We start from the raw sequence: 23,498 nt of genomic DNA, 5'->3' as shown, positions 1-23,498 counted from the left end.
CCAAATTTAATAAGATACCTAGGAATAAACTTAGCCCAGGAGGTGAAAAACCCACACTCTGAACTATAAAACATTGATTGATGAAAGTAATCGAAGATGACACAAAGATATGGAATGATACTACGTTCTCATGATTTTGGAGAATAAGTATTTTTAAAATGTCCATACTACCCAAAGCAATCTAAATATTTAATTTAATCCCTATCAAAACACCAAAAGCATTTTTCACAAAACTAGAATAAATACTCTTAAAATTTGTATGGAAACAAAAAGACCCTGACTAGCCAAAGCCATCTTGAGAAAGAAGAACAAAACTGAAGGTATCATAATCCCAGATTTCAACTGTACTACAAAGCGGTAGTAATCAAAATATTATGGCACTGGCACAAAAATAGACATGTAGATCAATAGAATAGAATACAGAGCCCAGAAATAAAGCCACAATTATATTATCAATTAAGGAAGCAAGAAGATCCAATGGAAAAAATACAGTCTCTTCAACAAATGATGTTGGGAAAATAGGACAACTACATTCAAGAGAATGAAACTGGACCACTTTCTTTTACCATACAGAAAATAAACTCAAAGTGGATGAAGGATATTGCAGAAGAGAGCACAAGCAGTAATGTCTCTGATATCAGCCATCGCAACTTTTTTCTAGAGAAGTCCCCTGAGACAAGGGAAACAAAAGCAAAAATAAACTATTAGGACTATATTGAAATAAAAAGCTCTGTACAATGAAGGAAACAATTAATAAAACAAAAAGACAGCCTATGGAATGATAGAAGATATTTGCAAATGACATATCTAAGAAAGAGTTATTACATATATCAGCAATTTTAAAAAAACATTTTAAACATTTAAACAACATTGATAACATTTTAAACAACTATTGATATACACAACAACTTGAATCACCAGAGAATTTTGTTGATTGAAAAAAAGAAAAATCTAAAAGTTGCATATTGTAGGATCCCAATTATATAACATTCTTGAAATGGCAAAATTATAGAAAAGGAGAAGAGACTAGTGGTTGCCAGGGGGTAAAGGAGGGCAAAGGGGCTGAAGGCAAGTAGATGAGGCTATTAAAACACACACACACACAAACCATGAGAGACCCTTGTGATGGACACGCTAGGTCCCTTGGCCATATCACTATAAATATCCTAATTATGATACAGTATTATAGTTTTGCAATTTGTTATTATTGGAAAACTGGGTAAAATATACCAGAGTTCCTTCTGTATTATTCTTGCAACATATGAGACTAATTGTCACAAAAAAATTTAATTAAAAAAATTCTTTGATCACCAAGACAGCATGGTACTGGAACAAAAACAGACACACGGACCAATGGAACAGAGTAGAGAGCTCAGATATGGACCCTCAACACTATGGTCAAATAATCTTCAACAAGCAGGGGAAAATATCCAATGGAAAAAAAGACAGTCTCTTCAATAAATGGTGCTGGGAAAATTGGACAGCTATATACAGAAGAATGAAACTCTACCATTCTCTTACACCATACACAATGATAAACGCAAAATGGACGGCCTCAATGTGAGACAGGAATCCATCAAAATCCTAGACATGGATTCTAGACATGGATCCTAGACAAAATCCTAGACATGGCCAATCAACATTGGCCATGGCAACTTCTTTCAAGACATGTCTCCAAAGGCAAGGGAAACGAAAGTGAAAATGAATTTTGGGGACTTCATCAAAATCAAAAGCACCTATGCAGCAAAGGAAACAGTCAACAAAACAAAGAGGCAACCCACGGAATGGGAGTAGATATTTGCAAATGTAACTACAGACAAAGGGTTGATACCCAAGATCTATAAAGAACTTCTCAAACTCAACTCCCCAAAAATATATAATCAAGTCAAAAAATGGGCAAAAGACATAAACAGACACTTCTCCAATGAACACATACAAATGGCTAACAGACACATGAAAAAATATTCCTCGCCATTAGCCATTAGGGAAATTCAAATCAAAACCACATTCAGATACCACCTTACACCAGTTAGAATGGAGAAAACGAACAAGGCAAGAAAAAACAAATGGAGAGGACGTGAAGAAAGGGGAACCCTCTTACACTGTTGGTGGGAATGCAAGTTGGTGCAGCCACTTTGGAAAACAGTGTGGAGGTTCTTCAAAAAATTAAAAATAGAGCTACCCTATGACCCTGCAATTGCACTACAGGGTATTTACCTCAATGATGTAGTGAAAAGAAGGGTCATCTGTACCCTGATATTCATAGCAACAATGTCCACAATAGTCAAACAGTTGAAAGAGCCAAGATGCCCTTCAACGGATGAATGGATAAAGATGTGGTCCATATATACAGTGGAATATTACTCAGCATCAGAAAGGATGACTACCCAACTTTTGTATCAACATGGACGGACTGGAGGAGATTATGCTGAGTGAAATAAGTCAAACAGAGAAAGTCAATTATCATATGGTCTCACTCAGTTGTGGAACATAAAGAATGGCATGGAGGACATTAGGAGAAGGAGGAAAACGAAGTGGGGGAAACTGGAGGGAGAGATGAACCATGAGAGACTAAGGACTCTGAGAGACAAACTGAGGGTTTTAGAGGGGAGGTGGGAGGGGGAATGGGTTGGCCCCATGATGGGTATTAAGGAGGGCATCTATTGCATGGAGCACAGGATGTTATACGTAAACAATGAATCTTGGAACACTACATCAAAAACTAATGATGTACTGTATGGTGACTAACATAACATAATAAAAAATAATAGAAAAAGTTTTTTGAAACACAAATACACAAATTTCTTCTCCCCTCTCAGGTAGAGAGTATCCTGTAAGATAACTGACCCAGTGTCTTTAATAAATCAATGTCATAGAAAAATACTAAAGTGAGGGCAGAGTATTGAAGCTGTTCTAGATTTTAAAAGATAAGTATAATAGTCAAATGCAATGTGAAGATTTTGATCTGACTTTTGCTCAACAACAACAACAAAAAAATCATAGAAGACAATTAAGGACAACTAGAGATATTTGAATATGAACTTGGTAATAGATGCTGTCCAGGAATTATTGGTAATTTCATCAGGTATTACAAAACTCATATTTTTTAATGTCCTTATTTTTAGAGGGAAAATAAAATATTTAGGGGTGAATGTCATGATGCAATTATTTTTCTGCAACAACTTTAAAATTTTTCAGAAAAATAGACAAAATATTATAAGGTGTTCACAGTTCTTAAATCTATGTGATGGATATATGGAGGTTTATTAAACTATTCTACTAAAAATTTCTCTTGATTTCAATCCTTCACCATATATAGTCCCACTTCTTTATTATCTTTTTTCAGCAAAATCTTTGAAAGAATGGCCAGTGGTCACTGTCTCCTGTCCCTCTACTTCAATTCTCTTTGAAACCATCTCTAACCATTCTCTCCCCTGCCACTCCTAAAACTTCTTGCATCAAGGTCATCAATTACCTCTATAATGCTAATCCAATGGTCAATTTTCAATGCTCATTTGCTTATCTTGAGCTATCAGCAACATTTGACCAGTTGTTTCCTTTCCTTATTCTTGATAGACTTCTACTGGTTTCCAGGACACCACTTTCTCCTGTTTTCCCCCCTACCTTTGCTAGTTGCTCCCTCTCAGTCTCCTTTGCTTAGTCTTCCTCTTCTTCCTAATCTCTTAATATGGGACTGTTCCAGTGACCATATCCTGGTCTTCTCTATCTATACTTACTCCCTTGGTAATCTCTTCTAGTCTCAGATCCGAATCTATATGTTGAAGATTGCCAAATTTATATTACTATCCTAGACTCTATCCTACCAACTCTATACTTAAAACATATCAAAATTCAAACCCTATTTCCTCCACCTCTACCACTCTGGTCCAGATCAACATCATCTTATATTTGAATTATTATAATCATTTCCTATCTTGTGATTCTGCTTCCACCCTTGCCCTCTATGATTTACTTTCCACAAAGCAGTTGTGGAAATCCCACTTAGAAATTAGAGCAGATCATCACATCATCAGTGTCCTGCCTGAAGCCCCCTATAACTCATATTTCACTCAGAGAAAAAGCCAAAATTATTACAATGACCCACAGAGCCCTGTATGACTGAGGCCTTGGTACCTCTCATAATTTCTCCCTTATTACTGTTCTCCTCATTCAATGTTTCAATCACGATGCCCTCCTAGCATGTTCATCTACGCATACCTCTCCCTCATGGCTTTTGTGGAGTTGTTCCATCTGCCTGGGACACTCCAGATACCTGTATTGCCAACAACATCACTTGTTTCAAACCTCTCTGATTGTACCTTCTCAGTAGGCCTAACCTGAACACTCTATTTAATATCATATCCTGCCAGCATCATCTCACACACTACCACATTTGTAATCTTTACCTAACTCTACTTCTTCTATAGCACTTAAGATCTTTTTACCAGTTATATATCTCATTATTAATTATACATCTAAATATATATTATTATTTATTAATTATATCTTGTTTGCTATCTCCCCTCAGTAAAATGTAATCTCCGAAGGGAAAGAGATCTTTGCTCTTACTACTATGCCTAGTCCATAGTAGAACATTTATAAGTATATGCTAAGTAAATGAATTTTGATTTTAGTATTACCATAATTATTCATATGTACTGAAAAATAAGGAGACCAAATATTATATTTACTGGTTCTACATGTTGTTTTCCAAAGGCATCAGTCCACTGAATCCATAATGTAAAATAATCCATTTTATACTTCACATCAGGTTGATATTTCTGAGAGGGTCCTTTATCTTGCTCATATTAACACTTGCTTTCCTGTCCTTTGTGCTCAGAGGGACAGAGTCAAACACAAAAATGAAACTCACAGCATGTGGAAAGATTACACTGGGCACCTTAATGCTGGTTATTTCTGTAGTTATCATTGGACTCATTGTTTATTTTGTCACAATAAGTACTTATTGTGTCTGACTTTCTAATCACACAGAATTATTGATTCTATTATTGGGAAAATTAAGAATTTTAAGCATGGGGGAAGGAGAGAAGTCAGACAAGATTATTTAGCAGAGAGAATTTCTTAAAGTTAATAATACTGATTGCAAACTTCTTTAGTAAACTTTGGCTTGGAGTATTCTAAACCCAGGGATTTGGTGTATTCTTTTTTTAATTCCTGCTGAAGATTTGGGTTCTGGGAATATGTTAATGTATAAGCCATAGTTCCTACCTTTGTTGAATTTATAACTTTCTGAAGAGATAATCAATAAGTTAACAAACAAATACAAAAGCCCAGAATATGTGATTCTAAGTTAAGATTTTTTGTTTCAAAGCATACAATTTTCCCTATGTAATGTTTTCTTTTCATAAAATTCTTTCTAAAAACTAGAATATTCTCTACTATTGAAGGATGTAATCTAAAATGTCAGTATAAACACAAATTTTGTATATATTTTGCATCAAGTACAAAAAAAATTATGGTTTCCTCAAGATCAATCTTTCTTAAAAATAGCACTTTGTGCCAGATTTGCTGTGTGCTGTTCTTGTTACTTTCTTTAACCCACTATTTTCTAAACTTTTCAAAAATGAGGAATTTTTATAGGAGAAAAATATTTCTATATTCCCACAAGAGAATAATTATTTTTTGAATAAGAAAATAAAGACAACTATAAATTTAGTAATTCTTTTTGAATTTACTTGTATTTTGTTAACTACATCTACCTATGTTTGAAAATCAGTAGTACATATATGTACAAGAATCACCACTTTTTAGCACTGGGTGTTATACTTAACTAATTATTGAACACTACATCAAAAACCAATTATGTACTATGCAGTGGCTAACTGAACATAATAAAAAAGAATCATCACTTTTTAAGTCTAGAACAATGCCTAGTGGATATATAAATATTTCTCCCTAGGATCATCTTCTGCTGTCACCATGCCCCTATTCTAAAATTCATGATTCAGAAGTAGGGAACCATAGCTTTAGAACATAGTAGTATTTTCTGGAAAAGCACATTTAGGGAAAAAAGCTGTCTAGCTAAGTAAGCAACCCTTTGTTTATAAGGGGAAAATAATTTCCATAGAGAGAGACAGCATTTTACACAGTGGAGTAAAGAGGCCATCTCTCCCAGATACTGTTTGTACTGTTAGGTTTCATCTTCCATGCACAGTCTTCCTAGAGACAGATCATGTGAACATGATCACTAGGTCGATTGTAATGCCAGCTGCTACTACTACCAGATCAAAAGTCATGGCATATGCCCATGAATCTGTGAGTAAGAGTTGCTCACTCAAGGTATAGATGCAGAACCTGCTGCCTTTCATCAAAAGAGTAAAAGTGCCAGACACTGGAGAGTAGAAAAGATATTTTAAGAGGTTATCTTTGGACATAGGCATACCATAAATTTTTTATACTACAACAACCTCCCCAATATGTGAACAACAGATGTTTTCTCCCCTCGTGTCAAGCTGAGATACAGACTTTGAAAGAGAAACCAATTTCAGAAAAGTTCAGGAAAACCTAGAAGGAAATTGATTTTAAATATGTACTAAGGTCCTATGCCACTAAAACTAGATGCTAAATTCCTAGCCATTCAAGTAAGGACCTACAGGAGTCCAAATCCAGTTAATGAAGTGGAAATGGAAGAATAGTAGGAATGGGTGAGTAAAGAGCTTGGAAAAAGGGAGGGAAAAAAAATCCTAACTTTAAATCTAATTCAAATTTTGATTAAAAAATAGACCTGGGTATTTTAATTTCTGAATTGAGAGCATGTTCTGTGGTTTATAGTGGCAATAATACTATTTGTTACTAAAGAATTTTAAAACAAAATTGTTTTATAGTTACATACTATAAAATAGACTTGTTTGAAATACCAAACACCAATACCAAATACCACACACAATTGTGTGTGTGTGTGTGTGTGTGTGTGTAATCACCACTTGAAGCTTATTCTAAAGCAATATTTTATACAGATATGTTTAGTGGGCCTAGAAGAAACTACCTATATGTAAATTAATATGGAGTTCTAATATAGTTAAGAACTCACTCTCAGAATTACTTATAGTAATACTTTAAATATGAAATCCAGTCTAAGGTGTTTGCTCCATCATGATTCCCAACAGACGAGAGAGAACTGGCCCACTCTTGCAAACGGTGCCCCCACCAAAACAAAAAACAAAAACTAAAACCCAAGATAATCAGTGATTCTCTCATCTCACCTGTTATGTTTCATTTGTTATTTGCTATTGGCCCTACATTCTGAAAGTCCATCATGGATTTATTATACACAGGTATATTTATATTAATAAATATATTTTTGCACAGCACTGAGATTTACGAAATACCTCCGTATACATTAATTTATATGGTGTGTACAATAACCCAGGAAATAATATTATCCCCATTACAGAGATGGAGAAATTTGCTTAAGTATAGAGGACGCCAATGGCTTGCTGTGGCCAAGGAGTTGGCAGATGGTGAATCTAGAACACAAACACAGTTCCCCTGAGTCTAAATCACCCTCTCTTTACTGTTCACCGTGTCCATAAAGTACCATTTCCACTCCCTTGAGAGTAGAGTAGCTGCCAGGAGCTCTGCTTAATAAAGTGATAAAATGACTCCACTAAGAATGATCCAGTAAGAAAAGCATGATTTATTTGTCTGTTTCTATTCTGCAGCCGAGACCAAGGGAAGGTGATAATACATGCTGTGCTGAAGTTTAAATCCTGTTTTAAAAATACAGAAGGAAAATTTCAGGATAGGATTGGAACCATTTTATATCAGAAGCTAAAGGGCAAAACTGGGTCTTTATGTGTAGATTCTTCTTCATTTAAATTTTCAGGGAAGCCTTTTTATGTATGGTATAGAGTGATTTTCATCTTTTAATTTTAATGTCGTGTTTTTTATAAAATTGAAAACACTTCCCTCAAATATAATTTCATATACAATGATTATTGCTTGTAAACACTGTTAAAGTAATCAATGTCCATGTTAATCAATTTCTTGATATAGTATCATTCTTATATTCCTGGAATTAAACCTTACTTGATGATAGAGTTTTAAAAAGAAAAAAAATGTAGTCAGGGCCCCAAATAACATTTCTTTGCACAACAAGGAAGCCATAAACTCTTTTTTTTTTTAAGATTTTATTTATTTATTTGAGATAGAGAATGAGAGAGAGAGAGAGAGCAAGCAAGCGGGGGTGGAGGAGGGTTAGAGAGGCAGAGGGAGAAACAGACTCCCCCCTGAGCAGGAAACCCCACCCCAAGACGCAGGGATCATGACACAAGCAAAGGCAGACACAACCTACTGAGCCACCCAGGCGCCCCATAAGGCAGCCATAAACTCTTAATGGCTTATTCTGTGGGTTGTGTTTTCTCCCTCAATTCTTTTGAATATCTCAAGAATCTAGAATCCTATATTCCAGAAATGAGTTTGAATCTCTTTATCATCAAGCCAAGTTCCTGATAGGCCTTCAATGGACATTGTTTCTCTCACTCTTACATACAATCTAATTATTTTTTGTTTTTTTTTTAATTCCAGTGTAGTTAACATGCAGTGTTATACTACATGCAGTGTTACGTTAATTTCAGGTGTGCAGTTATACAATCTAATTCTTATTCTTGGTCACTGAACAATATCGTGAAAGATAGCTTCTATCTTTGAAGCTATGAAGGGACAAATGTCCCTTCATTCCCAGGATAATGAATGTCTCTCTGATCTTGATAAAAGTACAGCCAACACTTGGCACAGCGAAGCTCGGCTATCAGCTCTCTGCTACCACAAATCTGACCAAGGGCAGAAAAGTATCCCTGTCCCTACAGGAAGGATGAAAAGGATGTTATGTGTGTGGGAAAAAGTAAATCGAGGCCGAAGTTTCATTTGCATAGCACATCAAAAGGATCAAAAAGCAAAACCTGAACATGCTTCTCCTAGATAAGAAACCATCATGTTATTGAAATGTGACTCTCCTCAGGTTATTAGATGCTTTCTCTTAGACCTTCCTTCTCATACAGCTTATCCTATGTGTGGTGACCTTGAAAGAACACAGAGATATAAAGCAGATCTGCAATTTATAGAGAATTTGCCCCCAAAGATATATTTTCGAAAATTCATCTGCTAAAAACATGAACTTAAATGGAAAGAAATAACATTACATTTCCAATATTCCGCCAACATTTAAAAACATTACATGGGATCCCAGGAAAATTGACTTTCTGAGGGTTTTTTTCCAGATACACTATTTTTTCCACAGTTCTATTTAATACAATGCCACCTTACAATTTTATGAATAGTCACTGTTAAGAGCAATACACTTAAGCACAGATGGCCCTTTGGTATTGTCTTAGCCTCTACTTGCTGTTTAGAAACCCCACCTCCCTCCTGTTTCATCCCTCATCAGAAGATAGATGCCTTGTGAAATTGGGGGGTCGAAGGTGCAAAACCAAACCCAGCAGTCAATTGGACCAGTTCTGCAAAACCACACGGAAATGAGTTAACACAAAAATCACATTCAAGACAGCTCTTACTGAAAGCAATTATGAATCTTCATTGGTCACCACGTAAACGGGTCTCTGGTTTAGGGATTTATGGAAAGCTTATTTAGATAGTCAAGGTTGCTGTCACAAGGTTGCTGCTGTCTTATTGATAGCCTGACCTTATGCTTCCTTGTTAGTTTGGTTGCTTAGAGGCCTGTTCCTATGTCGGCATTGTTGAATTTCATTTTTATGCAAGCTGCTTAACAAAGAGTAAAAGTCACTACTTCCTACAGCTATGGCTTACACATCACTTGCCAGGGCTACTAGTTATAGCAATGGGCTGAATACAGAACTAGCGTTCCTCTCTTATTATGCCTAGAAAGAAAAGATAGAGAACAGTGGTTAAAATTGTAGAACATGATGAGATTTGAATCCCAGGTCCTCTATATATCAGCTGTGTGACTTTGGAAACATTGCCTAACATTTCTGTGCCTCAGTCTAAACATCTCATCATGGGGATGATGATAATAAAAAAAAAAAAAAATATTGCAAAAGGCTGTTGTATTACAAAGACCTCATAAACTTTAAAAAACAGGACTGGTGTAAAGTATCATTAATTGGTTTTTATCAGGAGAAGAAAAAAACCCTTCATGTCCTATGGGTTATATATTTGTAAGTTAACTTCATATGTATGTACATGCTATTCATTTTATCAATAAGCCTGCCCATACCTTTCCCCCACGCCCCCACCAAACTCGGGCTTCACTGGGGATGAGGAGTCAGAAACTGGAGGTGTTCCTAAGGGAGAATGACCACCCCGCCTCAAAGCACGAGTGCAGTAGGGGCAACTCGAAGTCCCCATCCCTAAACCCCCACCAGAGAGAAATCACTTTATCTGACAGAGCCTTAGCTTCTTCATCTTTATAAAGAAGATCATGGTTCATAGACTTCATAGGAGCTTTTTCTTTTTTCTGAAAAAAATGAACACGCACATCTAAGGCCCTTAGTGCAATGCCTGACAAAGAGGGAGTACTCTAAAAATAGTAACCCAGATAGATTTTCTTCTATACATACACTTTGCAAGAGTATTTTCACAGAGAACATGGTTATTCTTCTACTAACTGTATTCTTGGATATTCATTGCACAACAACTGAATCTTAGCAAACATCCCTATGTGCCTTTGATATATAGAGTCAAAACAGGGTATAGCCCATGTAAAGAGATTTTACAAGCCGCAAGGATGAAGTAAATCAGTGGCAGCTGAACTGAGAGATAAAAATTATTACTTCTGTAGAAATAAAAAGTTAATCAACTTAAGTGTCCATTAATATTTCAGCACTTAATAATTATACCTACCCCAAGAAAATGGCTTTAGATAATTCTTAGTTATAATACTAAATTACTACTGGCTTAATTTGTTTATTCATTTACCAAATAAATACTAACTAAATACTGACTATGGCCCAGGAAATTTGGATAAAATTCTACCTTACCATTTTTTGTTTATGCTAATATTAAATTCATTTTCTTTTCCTATGCACATACCAAATGATATAGGAATGAGTATCTAAAAAGGGTAGTGTTGATGATATTTTTAATAATTTATCATGTATCATCATGACTAAAAGGCAAAATCTCACAGAATTTCCATTTAGAATTTTTATTCTCTATAACTGTCATGCATATTAAGTTATTTATTCCAGATCAGTTGGCAAAATCAGGAATAGTGAAAATAGGTTACTGATTTCTGGTCCAAATTAAATTCATGAAAGTATACTATTTATTGCAACAGTAGGTATTTCGAAGAACTTACAGCTGAAAAAGACTTTGGAGAAATCTGGTCTGGTTGCCTCATTTATAAGTAAAGAAGAGTCAATGAAGTAAAATTCACTCTAAGTCATAAAATAAATAATGAGCAAACCTGAGACTTTAACTCATATCTTCTGAATGTAAGTGCACTGTGCATTCTCTACACTATTTCATGAATCAGTTTAAAACTAAGAACTGCACTAAAAATCTACTTAAGATGCAGGTTTAAAGATTCCACTGGAAGAAAAATCTAGCTTCTTTTTCTAAATCTGAAGTCAGTCATTACAAATCAAAGTCTTTTAAACTGTCCTCAGTTTTAACATCAATGAAGAAAGCATGTAAATCCATATCTAACTTAAAGAATTGCTGACAGAAGTTGAAATAAAATATTATGAAATATTAACTTTAATAACCAATTTTGAAGTACTTGTACAAACACTTTGCCAGGCACTATGGGGAAATCAAAGAGAAAAAGAATATTGTCCCTCTCAGCAAAAAGCCTATAAAATAAATAAATACATATACAAATATATATATATTTGACCTTACACTGACTTAATGTATATGAAAGGCACAATCAGTATCACTATTACACAAATATATTTTAAGCTCATCCAATATAAACAGTGTGATGTGGATTGGATCTAATGCTTTCATCAGCTGGTAAAATCAAACAGTGATTGCAAGTTGCTAAATGAGAATAGCGGAAAACTGATTTTGTCAACAACATGCCCAAAACTCCAGGCTTCTCAGTCCACTGACCTCTAAACCCTTGTCATCACTTTTAGCCAACAGTCCCAGTGGAGGTCAGATCCATATGACACAGCTCTCAGAGTAGCCAGTTCCTTTCCTTCACAGCACCTTCCAGGTTTTAGTTCTGTATTCACTAAAGTAATTATTTGATTACTGACCATCTCTTCCATCAGATAAGCTCCATGAGAGGAGGGGCCATGTCCTTGTTTGTTCACCATTAAGTCTTCAAGCCTAGCGCAGGGCCTGGCATATAGCAGTAAATGATTGTTGGGTGAATTAATGAATTCCATAATACTAAAGTTGCAAACGAAAACCAAAGTAGGAGAGAATATATATAGCCTTTCTCAACCGAAGTTCCAAAAAAGAATTAAGCCCTAACAAAAATGATGTGAGTGACTGTTTTCCGTTCTTTTAAGGTTGATACATAATATGATTCCAGATTCATAAGAGAACTGCAGAAAGATAAAGGGGATTAAGAGTACACTCCTCATGATGGACCCTGAGTAATATATAGAATTGAGTCATTATATTATACACCTGAAAGTCATACAACGATTGTTAATTATATTTCAATAATAAAAGGAGGGAGTTCATTAATTTCATAAAAATGAAAGTCCCCTTGGGCATTAGAATTTCACTCTCTTCTAGAATCCCAATTAAGGAGGGCTGATAGCAAGTGTGGTGCAAGTGTGTTACTAGTAGATATTGCTACTCCCAGATTTAGGATGGAAAGAATGCTTCAATTATTAAGGCCCATGAACATAATGTTTAAGTTTCCAGTCACTCCTGAATTCCACGAAAAATGACATTTTACTACCTTCCAAGGTAGTAACAATCAGTATTTATGAAGTACACTCTTTAGTTAGCCACATTTTTTCCATCAATTCTAAACTCTCTCATAGGCAAATTCTTTTTAAGGAAGTCATTAGCATTGACTTCAATGGGAAAAATTTTTATACATTCCCAAATTCCTGAATTTATGTTCTCTTATGCTTAAACAATATCACATTCCTTTAAAATAGAGATGATTAGGGTTCCTGAGTGGCTTAGTCAGTTAAGCATCTGCCTTTGGCTCAGGTCATGATCTTGGGGTCCTAGGATCAAGCCCTGCATTGAGCCCCAGCACCACGCTCCTGCTGAAGGGGGAGTCTTCTTCTCCCTCTGCCTGTCCTCCACCAACCCTTCCCATGCTCTCTCACTCTCTCAGATAAATAAATAAAATCTAAAAAAAAAAAAAAGAGAGAGAGATGATAGCCTCAACAGTTAAAATTGGTTAACACGTGAATTTTCCTTTATTACTTATTTTATAACAAGATTACTTACATGATCTTGTTATTCTATAGTTTAACAATGAAACAGAACATACGTATAATACTTAATGTTTATGTAATTTAAATTTTAGTGCACAAAAAGAGAACAGGAAAACAATGTAAATGATATCTCACCAAACAAGTTGACCTCACAGAATGATGTACTTGACACTCACTGCCATAAACTAACACACCAAGAGCTAAGAAAAAAATGTCACACTATGCTAGATGTACCAACTACACGACTACAAGGATGACCACATGGTGACTCTCCTAAAAGTTCTGAAAGGAAAAAATCAGGTCATTCCTTGTAAAAGTGAAGAAATATCTCATAAGCTAAGTAAGGGTTTTAAATGAAGCACCTTATAAAGTTAATGCTCATAAATTTAATAAGTATATTTAAAAATAATAATTTCCTACACAAAAATGCCTTGTACATACTGGTACACTTAACTATCTATTGAATAGGTGTAAGAAATATTTTAAATACTTATGCTAAATCATATATGGTTAAAGTAAAAACTCAAATTCTGTGGAAGTAGCAGAAGGAATAATAACATAGAATTTTATATATAAGTATGGCAGTCCTGACCCATTATTAAGAGTTTTACAAGAGGAAGAATGAAGCTCTGGCCTACCATTCATTTGGGAGTAGCTGGCCAAGACTGAAATATGGATGATGATGTTAGTAGAACACATTCCATTCATGTGCCTTAATCCTGAGATAATGCATGGCTTCATTTCTACCATGCTTTAAGGAACTGAATTAACCAATCATTCTTTAATGATTCTTTAATCCTAGAGGACATTTTTTAAAAGCATTGTAGGGGCACCTGGGTGGCTCAGTGTGTTAAAGCCTCTGCTTTTGGCTCAGGTCATGATCCCAGGGTCCTGGGATCCAGCCCCATATCAGGCTCTCTGCTCTGCGGGGAGCCTGCTTTCTCCTCTCTCTCTCTGCCTGCCTCTCAGCCTACTTGTGATCTCTGTCTGTCAAATAAATAAATAAAATATTTAAAAAAAAAAATAAATAAAAGCATTGTATTCCCCAGAGTGTCCTTTTTTTTTTTAATCTTTTTGAATTCTTTTGAAATCTCTTTTTTTTTTAATTATTTTTATTAACATATAATGTATTATTTGCCCCAGGGGTACAGGTCTGTGAATCATCAGGCTTACACATTTCACAGCACTTACCATAGCACATACCCTCCCAATGTCCATAACCCAACCACCCTCTCCCTACTCCCCCCACCCCCCAACAACCCTCAGTTTGTTTTGTGAGATTAAGAGTCTCTTATGGTTTGTCTCCCTCCCGCTCCCATCTTGTTTCATTTTTTTCCTTCCCTACCCCCCAAACCCCATGCCCTGCCTCTCAAATTCCTCATATCAGAGAGATCATATGATAATTGTCTTTCTCTGATCGACTTATTTCGCTCAGCATAATACCCTCTAATTCCACCCACATCATTGCAATTGGCAAGATTTCATTTCTTTTGATGGCTGTATAGTATTCCATTGTATATATACACCACATCTTCTTTATCCATTCTTCTGTTGATGGACATCTAGGTCCTTTCCATAGTTTGGCTACTGTGGACATTGCTGCTACAAACATTCTAAGAATCAATCTTGAGCTCTATAATCTGTTTTATCAGCAAAAGTTTTCCTAAAATATTCTTAGTATAAGACCTTGACCATTCAAAATTTCTTGGAAGTACTCTAAATAGGCAAGTTTTCTAAAGAGCTTATATTTTATTTTTTAATAAGATATAGAAAGTCTATTTAAAATTATTTTTTTCAAAAATCTATCTCAAACTTAACACCTACTTTTTCTGACATTACTACGAACAGTCATTAATATATAGTGGGTATTGTAGTTCCCTCGGCCCATTTAGGGAAATGTAGGATTATTGGTATCTTCATTAAATGATACCAGTATTTAAGGCTTTTGGCTCTCTTCTTTGTTCTTTATATTTTCTTTCTCATACTTCAATGCCAAGCAGAGTTCTTATTGTCACTTCCATTTTCTCTGTGATCTTTCTTCTATGTTCTCCAAATTAATTTTAAATATTTCATAGTAATTTATACATTCAAAGGCAAGTAGTCTTTGAATGAGGGTGTTTGGGGTCTCCTTATTTAATTAAATAACTTCAAGTGAGTAAATTTTTTATGTAACTTATGGCTCCTCAGACACCATCATTTCCTAATTTTTTACTTAATTCCAGAAAAAAAATGTTGCCAAGTCTCCTGAAAGATGTGGAGCATTATTCCTGGCATTTCAAAATGTCTTCCAATAAAGCTAGATATTTACTTAGAATAATATTTAAGGATTTTTAAAATGCAACCTTGAGCTTAGAGTTTGAAATCCAAATTATTGAATAATACAACTATGTATTAGACACATCTGGAACACAGACACTACTGTCCTGATAGCCAACATCATGCATCTGAGGTTGGGATAGATCTGTGTGATGATTAATTTTATGTGGCAATTTGACTGAACAGGACACGTAGATACCTGGTTAAACATTATTTCTGGGTGTATCTGTGAGGATGTTTCCAGAAGATATTAGCATTTGAATTGGTGGACTGAGTAAAGCTGATTGCCTTCCCCTGTGGGTGGGCCTAATCTAACCCATTAAAGGCCTGAATAGGATAAAAAGATACAGAAAGGGTAAATTCTCTCTCTCTGCCTGATTTTGAGCAAAACATTAATTTTTCTCCTCCCCTTGTACTGGAATTTACACCATTGGCAGTCTGTTTTTCAGGCCTTTGGATTTGAACTGGAATGACACCACTGGCTTTTCTACAACTCTAGCTTGCAAATGACAGATCATGGGACTTTTCAGACTCCATAATTGCCTGTGAGCCAATTCCTCATTATATATAAATGAATAAATGAATGAATGAATGAATGAAAAAATACTTTTGTTTCTCTAATATAACCTGCCAGAGAATACTGCCAATCACCATCAAACCCAAATAATCTCAAATTTGCTCTGGGCTTTCAAAAAACCTACTTGCCCTATATACTCCTAAGAAGCCAACTGTACTTATAGCTAGACTAATGCCCCTGTCTCCCTTCAAGTTCATCCTAGCTTTCTGTTATTTCCCAAGAACCTAAGCCTTTGAGGCCATTGTACTTCTTACACCCAGGCTGAGTGGAGTTATAACATAATCAAAATTAAGAGTGATGTGTTTTAGGTTAAAGAGTTTGCACTTTGTAAGGTCCATTAAGATCCATTAAATTATTAAAAACACAAGGTTAAAGCTTTGCTTTCTAAAATTTTATTTGATAATGTTGTATAAAATGAGCTAGAGGGGAGAGTCTTTAAGCAGAAAGGCTGGTTAGAAAAGAATTAAAATGGTACACGTGTGAAGAATTGAAAACCTGAACTATCATAGTGAAATAATATTAGAAATAGTGAACATATATCAAAGAGATTATATTTACAGAATTGACAGAGTGGAGTGCCTGGGTGGCTCAGTAGGTTAAGCATCTGCCTTCACCTCAGGTCATGATCCCAGGGTCCTGGGATTGAGCCCTGCATTGGACTCCCTGCTCACCGAGGAGTCTGTTTCTCCTTCCTCTGCCCTTCCCCGCCTGCTCATATACTCTCTCTTGCTCTGCTCTCTCTCTCAAATAAATAAACATCTTCTTAAAAAATGACAGAACTTAACTGATGTGAGGCACAACAGTGAGAGGAATTGAATACAACATCCAAATTTTAAGTCTGAGTAATTCGTGGGATGTTAACTTCATATAGAAATAGAGAATAACACTGAAAAAATTAAATTAAATTTTAAAAAAAGAAATAGAGAATAAAGAAGTAGTAGAATATAAATGATTAGCTTACATTTTGAGTATTAGATAGCCTATACATCTCCAGATAAACTTATTTATGAGGCATTTGGAAATAAAAGATTGGTCCTCTGGAGGAAGCTTGGGTCTAAAACCATAAATATGATGACCATCCTCATAACATGACAATGAAGTCCTAAAAAGAGAATAAGATTGAAAATATAGTAAGTTGAGAAAAGGGAGAGTCAAACATAGAGCTTTGGGGAATATTTTCATTTATTAAGAAGAAAAAAAGAGGAGCCAGGATTTGAGATGATAAAACAAAACAAAACAAAAAATAGAATAAAAGGTGTAAGAAAAAAGTTTTATAAACATGCAGTAGGGAACTCATGACTTTCCCTTCCAGGAAGATGGACTGAATATACTTTCTCTTATTCCCTCCACTAAATACAGCTAAAATTCCTAGGTATTATATAGAAAACAAACATAACAAGAGCCCAGACTGGGCAGTGATCTTCAGGACCAAATAACATGGTGGTGAGTTCCCCTCAGTTTGCTTCATATATTCTCAAAGGGGTCCTGAAGAAGCCATTGACCCTAAAACTCCCAAGAATAGAGGGGGGAAAGGGTGGGGGGGTGGGGGGAAGCTTGCTTTCTTCATTCAAAAGACCAGGAAAGCATCAGTATAACAAGATAGAATGTTTTTAGACAATAACTGCCCAGCTGCAGCCAAAACACCAAAGAAAAAACTATGGCCTTACCTCAACCCATGCCAGCAAAGGCTGAGTAGGGATCCTCTACATCCACCCTTCCTGAGCCCTAACTAAATATGCACAGGACTTAAAGGCTGAAAATCACACAGCACTTAGGAAAAAAATCAAAGAAAATGTAAATAAATGAAGAGAAAAGCCATCTTTATGGATCAAAAGCCTCTCAACTATCCCCAAGTTGATATACAAGATAATCTTTTTTTAAAGATTTTATTTATTTATTTGACGAGAGAGAGAGAGTGTGCAGGCTGGGGAGTGCAGGGAGTGGCAGGCAGAGGGAGAGGGAGAAGCAGGCTCCCCATGGAGCCCGGACCCTGGGATCATGACTTTACTGGGATCAATACTTTATTGAGCCAAAGGCAGATGCTTAAAGGACTGAGCCACCCAGGCACTCCAGGGTTATCTTTTTTAGAAAAAAAAAAGTGGAAGAAAATCTTTTGCTAGGGCTAGGTAGAGCTCTTTGATTTGACATCAAAATCATGACCCAAAAGAGGAAAATTGACAAATTAAACATCATCAAAATTAAAATTTTTGCTCTGCAAAATACCTGGTTAGGAGGATGGAAAGACAATCTACAGACTGGAAAAAAAAAATATTTGTACACCACTTATCAAAGGACTAGTATCTAGAATATATAGAGAACTCTCAAAACTCAGTGAAAAAAATGATCAGTTTAGAAAACGGGCAAAACATGGGAAGAGATGTTTAACCAAAAAGAATATACAAATGGCAAACAAGCACATGTATAGACTTCAATATAATTAGCAGTTAGGTAAATGCAACTTAAAACTATAATGAAATACTGCTACACATTTATGAGAAAGGCTAAAAAATTTTTAAATAATGACAAAACCAAATTCTGGCAAAGATAGGGAGAAATTGCATCATCCATACTACACTTATGGGAATGTAAAATGGCACATCCATTCCAGAAAACAGTTTGGTATTTTTTTAATTAAACATGCAACAGCCATACAACCCATTAATTACACTCCTAGGTATTATCTCATACAAATGATGATTGTGTTCACACAAAAATTTATACATGATGTTTATAGCAGCTTTATTCCTAATAGCAAAAACGTAAAATAATCCAGATATCCTCAAGAAGTCAGGGGTTAAACAAATATGGGTACATCATACCATGAAATACTACTCAGTGATAAACAACTTGGATGAATCTCTAGAAAATTATACCAAGTGAAAGAAGCCTATCAAGAAAATTATATATTGTATTATTCTATTTATATGAATATATAACATTCTTGAATAACAAAATTATAGAAAAGGAGAACAGATTAGTGGTTACCAGGGATTAAGGAGAGAGTAGGATGGAAATAAGTAGATGTGACTATAAAAGGGCAGCACAACAAACTCTTGTGATGATGGAAATGTTTTGTATTTTGACAGCATCAATGTCAATATCCTGGTTATGATATTGTACTGTAGTTTTGAAGATGTTCTCTTTACAATATCTTTGCAAGATATTACCTTTGGGGTAAATTGGGAAAGGGGTACATAAATATTATTTATTACAACTGCATCTGAATCTGCTATTACATCATAATAAAATGTTGGATTTCTTAAAATTACATTTAAAAAATATACACATTTCTTGGGATTAGATCTTAGACACTCTGATGAGTTTGGCTCTTTATCTCATGTTCCTAGATCTCTGAGTTACTGTTGTAACATATATTATTTAAATGAGTCATAGTGTGAGTTTTTTTAAATGACATTGAGAAATTTGGCAATCTTTTAAGACTGAAAAACTAGCACCATGTAGTTACTCCCACTAAAATATAATAATGATATTTTATCTTCCACATTCTAACAGCCTAAAATGTTTTTTATTGAGATGTAATTGAGAGGTAACATTACACTAATTTCAGGTGTACAACACAACAATTCAATATTTGTATATTGTGCCAAATGAACACCACAATAAGTCTAGTTAATATCTGTCACCATGCATATTTATAAAAGAAATTTCTTGTGATGAGAACTTTTAAGTTCTATTCTCTTAGCAAGTTTCAAAACTGGAAGATGGTATTATTAACTATAGTCAGCATGCTGTACATTACAGCCCCATGACTTATATTTTATTAGTGGAAAATAACCCCCTTTTGACTCCTTTCACCAATTTTGCCCACCTCCCCCAACCCCACATTGATTGATTTCCAGATGTTGAACCATTCTTGCATCCCTGGAATAAATTCCACTTGATCATGGTGTATGATTCTTCTAATGTATTGTTGAATTCAGTTTGCTAATACTTTATTGAGGATTTTTGCATCTTTGTTCATCAGGCATATTGACCTATAATTGTTTTTTCTTATGACATCCTTGTATGGTTTTAGTATCAGGGTAATACTAGCTTCATGAGTTTGGAAGTGTTCTCTCCTCTTCTATTTTTTGGAAAAATTTTAAAAGAATTGCTATTAATTCTTCTGTGAAAGTTTGATAGAATTCACCAGTGAAGCCATCTCGTCCTAGACTTTTGTTTGTTGGGAGCTTTTTGATTATTGATTGAATCTCCTTAGCAGAATCAGTCTGTTCACATTTTGTATTTCTTCATGATTCAGTCTTAACAGGTTGTATGTTTCCAGGAATTTATCTATTTGTTCTGAGTTGTCAAATTTGTTGTTGTTCATAGTAGCTTCTTAGGATTCTCTGTATTTCTGTGGCATCAGTTATAACATCCCTTTCATTTTTTATTTTATTTATTAGAATTCTCTCTCTTTTTTTCTTGGTTAGTCTAACTAAAGGTTTGTCTTTATCTTTTTGAAGAACCAGTTCTTAGTTTCATTGAATTTTTCTATCATTTTAGTCTCTATTTCACTTATTTCTTCTTTGATATTTGTTATTTCTTTCTTCATGGTAGTTTTTCTTCTAGATTCTTGAAATGCAAAGTTAGGTTACTTGAGATTTTTTTCTTGATATTAAAATCTTTTTACATTCATAAACACTTAATAAAGGATTGTAAAGGTACTAAAACTATCAGGCAAGACCACTTTGATTCTTCCTTTACATAACTGATTTGTTATGCCTACAAATCATTTGCCTACTTCTCTTAATGCAGTACACATTAAATAGCTTAAAGTACCCTATATTAGATGCCAGTTTCAATGTTTTTTTTCCTCTTAAAGTGATTTCTGTTACTGATAAGTTGTACACCTAAGAGCTTTGATTAAAGCTCATAATGTGGAAAAAATCAATAAGGGACAAGAAAAGGCATTCAAAATATGAATAGCTTTTTAAAAAGAAGAAGAAGAAGAAGAGAAGGAAGAAAGAAATGTCTTTACTCAGTCTGTCAGTAAGAAATTTAAAAATTTCAGAAATTTTTTCCTAGCCAGTTTTTCTATTCTTTGTGCCTTCTACATTCTTTGTCTCTTGTGTAGGATGTCTAAAGAAACATACAAGAGTCCTACATGTTCTGAGTAAGAATAGTTGTGGTTTGTGTTCAATGACAGGTTATTTGTTCAACTTCAAAAACTATGTAATTTTCATGGTTTTACTCATAAGTATTGCATAAAATAAGTCTATAAATTCTCTTATGGTTGTCATTGGGTCTATTAACAAATGCCTGAATATTTTTATCTTTCTGGGTTTTTTTTAAAGATTTTTATTTATTTGACAGAGAGAGAGATAACAAGTAGGCAGAGAGAGGGGGGAAGCAGGCTTCCCGCCAAGCAGAGAGCCTGATGTGAGACTCGATCTCAGAACCCTAAGTTCATGACCTGAGCTGAAGGCAGAGGCTTAACCCACTGAGCCACCCAGGCACCCCTCTGGGTTTTTTTTCAAATATGTATAGTTCTCAGAATTTTTTTAGTGTAAAAAAATACATTTTAAGCAAATATATTTCAGAGAAAAAATTTTAATTCGTTCAGAATGAACAAAATATTACAAGGTGATGGTTATTTCTCATCAAAAACTACTATTTGCAAACTGGCAAGAGAATATGAAGCTAAGAAATTATCTGAGAAGACAGAATTAAGAAGGAAGGCTCCTTGGAGAAACTACCTCTTAAAATAGTTCATAAAGAAAGCAAGGGACATGAACTGAAAGAAATCCATCCATAAAGTATTCTCATCTGGGTGTTACACCAGAGTTATGGCATCAAAATGCAGACCTTCACAAGTTGTCTAGGTATCAGGCAGAATCAAGCTAGAAACTCTTCAAAGTGAAAGTGCTCATCCTAAATATTAACTTTCTGTCCAATATGTGTCCTCAAAAGGGCCACTTAGAAACATAAGTGTCTTGGGGCGCCTGGCTGGCTCAGTGGGTTAAAGCCTCTGCCTTCGGCTCAGGTCATGGTCCCAGGGTCCTGGGATTGGGCTCTTTGCTGTGCAGGGAGCCTGCTCCTCCTCTCTCTGCCTGCCTCTCTGCCTGCTTGTGATCTCCTTCTGTCAAATAAATAAATAAAATCTTTAAAAAAAAAAAAAAAAAGAAACGTAAGTGTGTCATTTCAAAAGCTTAAGACATGCATATGTTAACATATACATATGTTATCACTTACAGTCCACTGCTCACTGCATCAACATAACTGTCTAAATATACCCTTCATGGGATGCCTACGTGGCTCAGTCAGTTAAGTGTCTGCCTTCAGCTCAGGCCATAATCCCAGAGTCCTGGGATCAAGCCCTGCATCTGCTCCCTGCTCAGTGGGGAGTCTGCTTCTCCTTCTCCTTCTGCTGCTCCCTCTGCTTCTGGTATCGTTCTCTGTCAAATAAACAAAATCTTAAAAACAAACAAACGAACTTCTCAGGACATGTTTTGTCCTCTCTTCATTACAGTAGCCTTCTGTACTGCTTCCAAGGCTAAAATCAATGATGGCTAAGTATAGAATAATATCCAAATAAATTTGGATTTTTCATATTTCTTGAAATCTTCATAAAAATAAAAAATTGAAGCACAGTTCTACCTTAAAAACTACCACCTGTATATATAAGATTTAACTAATTTTAAAGACTTAATTAATTTTAAAATGTATTAATTTTACTAAAACATTTTATTAAAAGATATATCTATTATAATTAACTCTTAATAAAATACTTTTTAAATTTTCATCTCCAAAGTCAAAATAGCAAACATATTGAAGATATGTGCTGTAAAGAACTAATCTACACCACTGTGAGGAATGACAAATATGTAATATCTAACCACAGAAATAATTTTCAGTCTAATGAGAAGCACAAAGAAAAGCATTTACTAAGGCTAATTACGCAGCCAGGTGATTAATCAAAACTTTCGGTGTGCAAAGAATCACATTTTGTTCAACCACAATCCAAACACCTGCTCTGTTTCTTTGCCTTTTAATTCAGATCATTCATATTAGTGCTCCTTTTGGGGAGGAAGAGGGCAGTGAAAATATTATGAATGAACTTCAAGGTGGAAGAGGATAATTCCTGAGTTATAAGAAAAAATTAGAGTAGTTACCTTACTTAGTAAGTTCATGTACATTTACTTATATTTTTAAAATTTTCACAAACCTAACAGATGAAAAATTTTAAACATCTCATAAAATACTCCAAAAGAGAATCAGTAATCTCCTCTATATTTTTTAATGCTGAA

The 23,498-nt window shown here is 34.9% G+C and overlaps 1 protein-coding gene across 1 annotated transcript in view; it reads left to right on the top strand.

The window, feature by feature from the left end:
- Window positions 1-23,498, top strand: part of LOC308338372 (transmembrane protease serine 11C-like) — a gene marked incomplete at both ends in the record, with an annotated part of 50,578 nt that overhangs the window by 11,248 nt on the left and 15,832 nt on the right. The window contains 1 exon segment of the mRNA XM_080796370.1: window positions 7,683-7,865. Coding sequence (XP_080652496.1) covers window positions 7,683-7,865 — 183 coding nt within the window.

Source organism: Martes martes (assembly GCF_963455335.1).
Source record: "Martes martes genome assembly, chromosome: 2".
Lineage (NCBI taxonomy): Eukaryota > Metazoa > Chordata > Mammalia > Carnivora > Mustelidae > Martes > Martes martes.
This window is presented reverse-complemented; position numbering and strand designations above follow the sequence as displayed.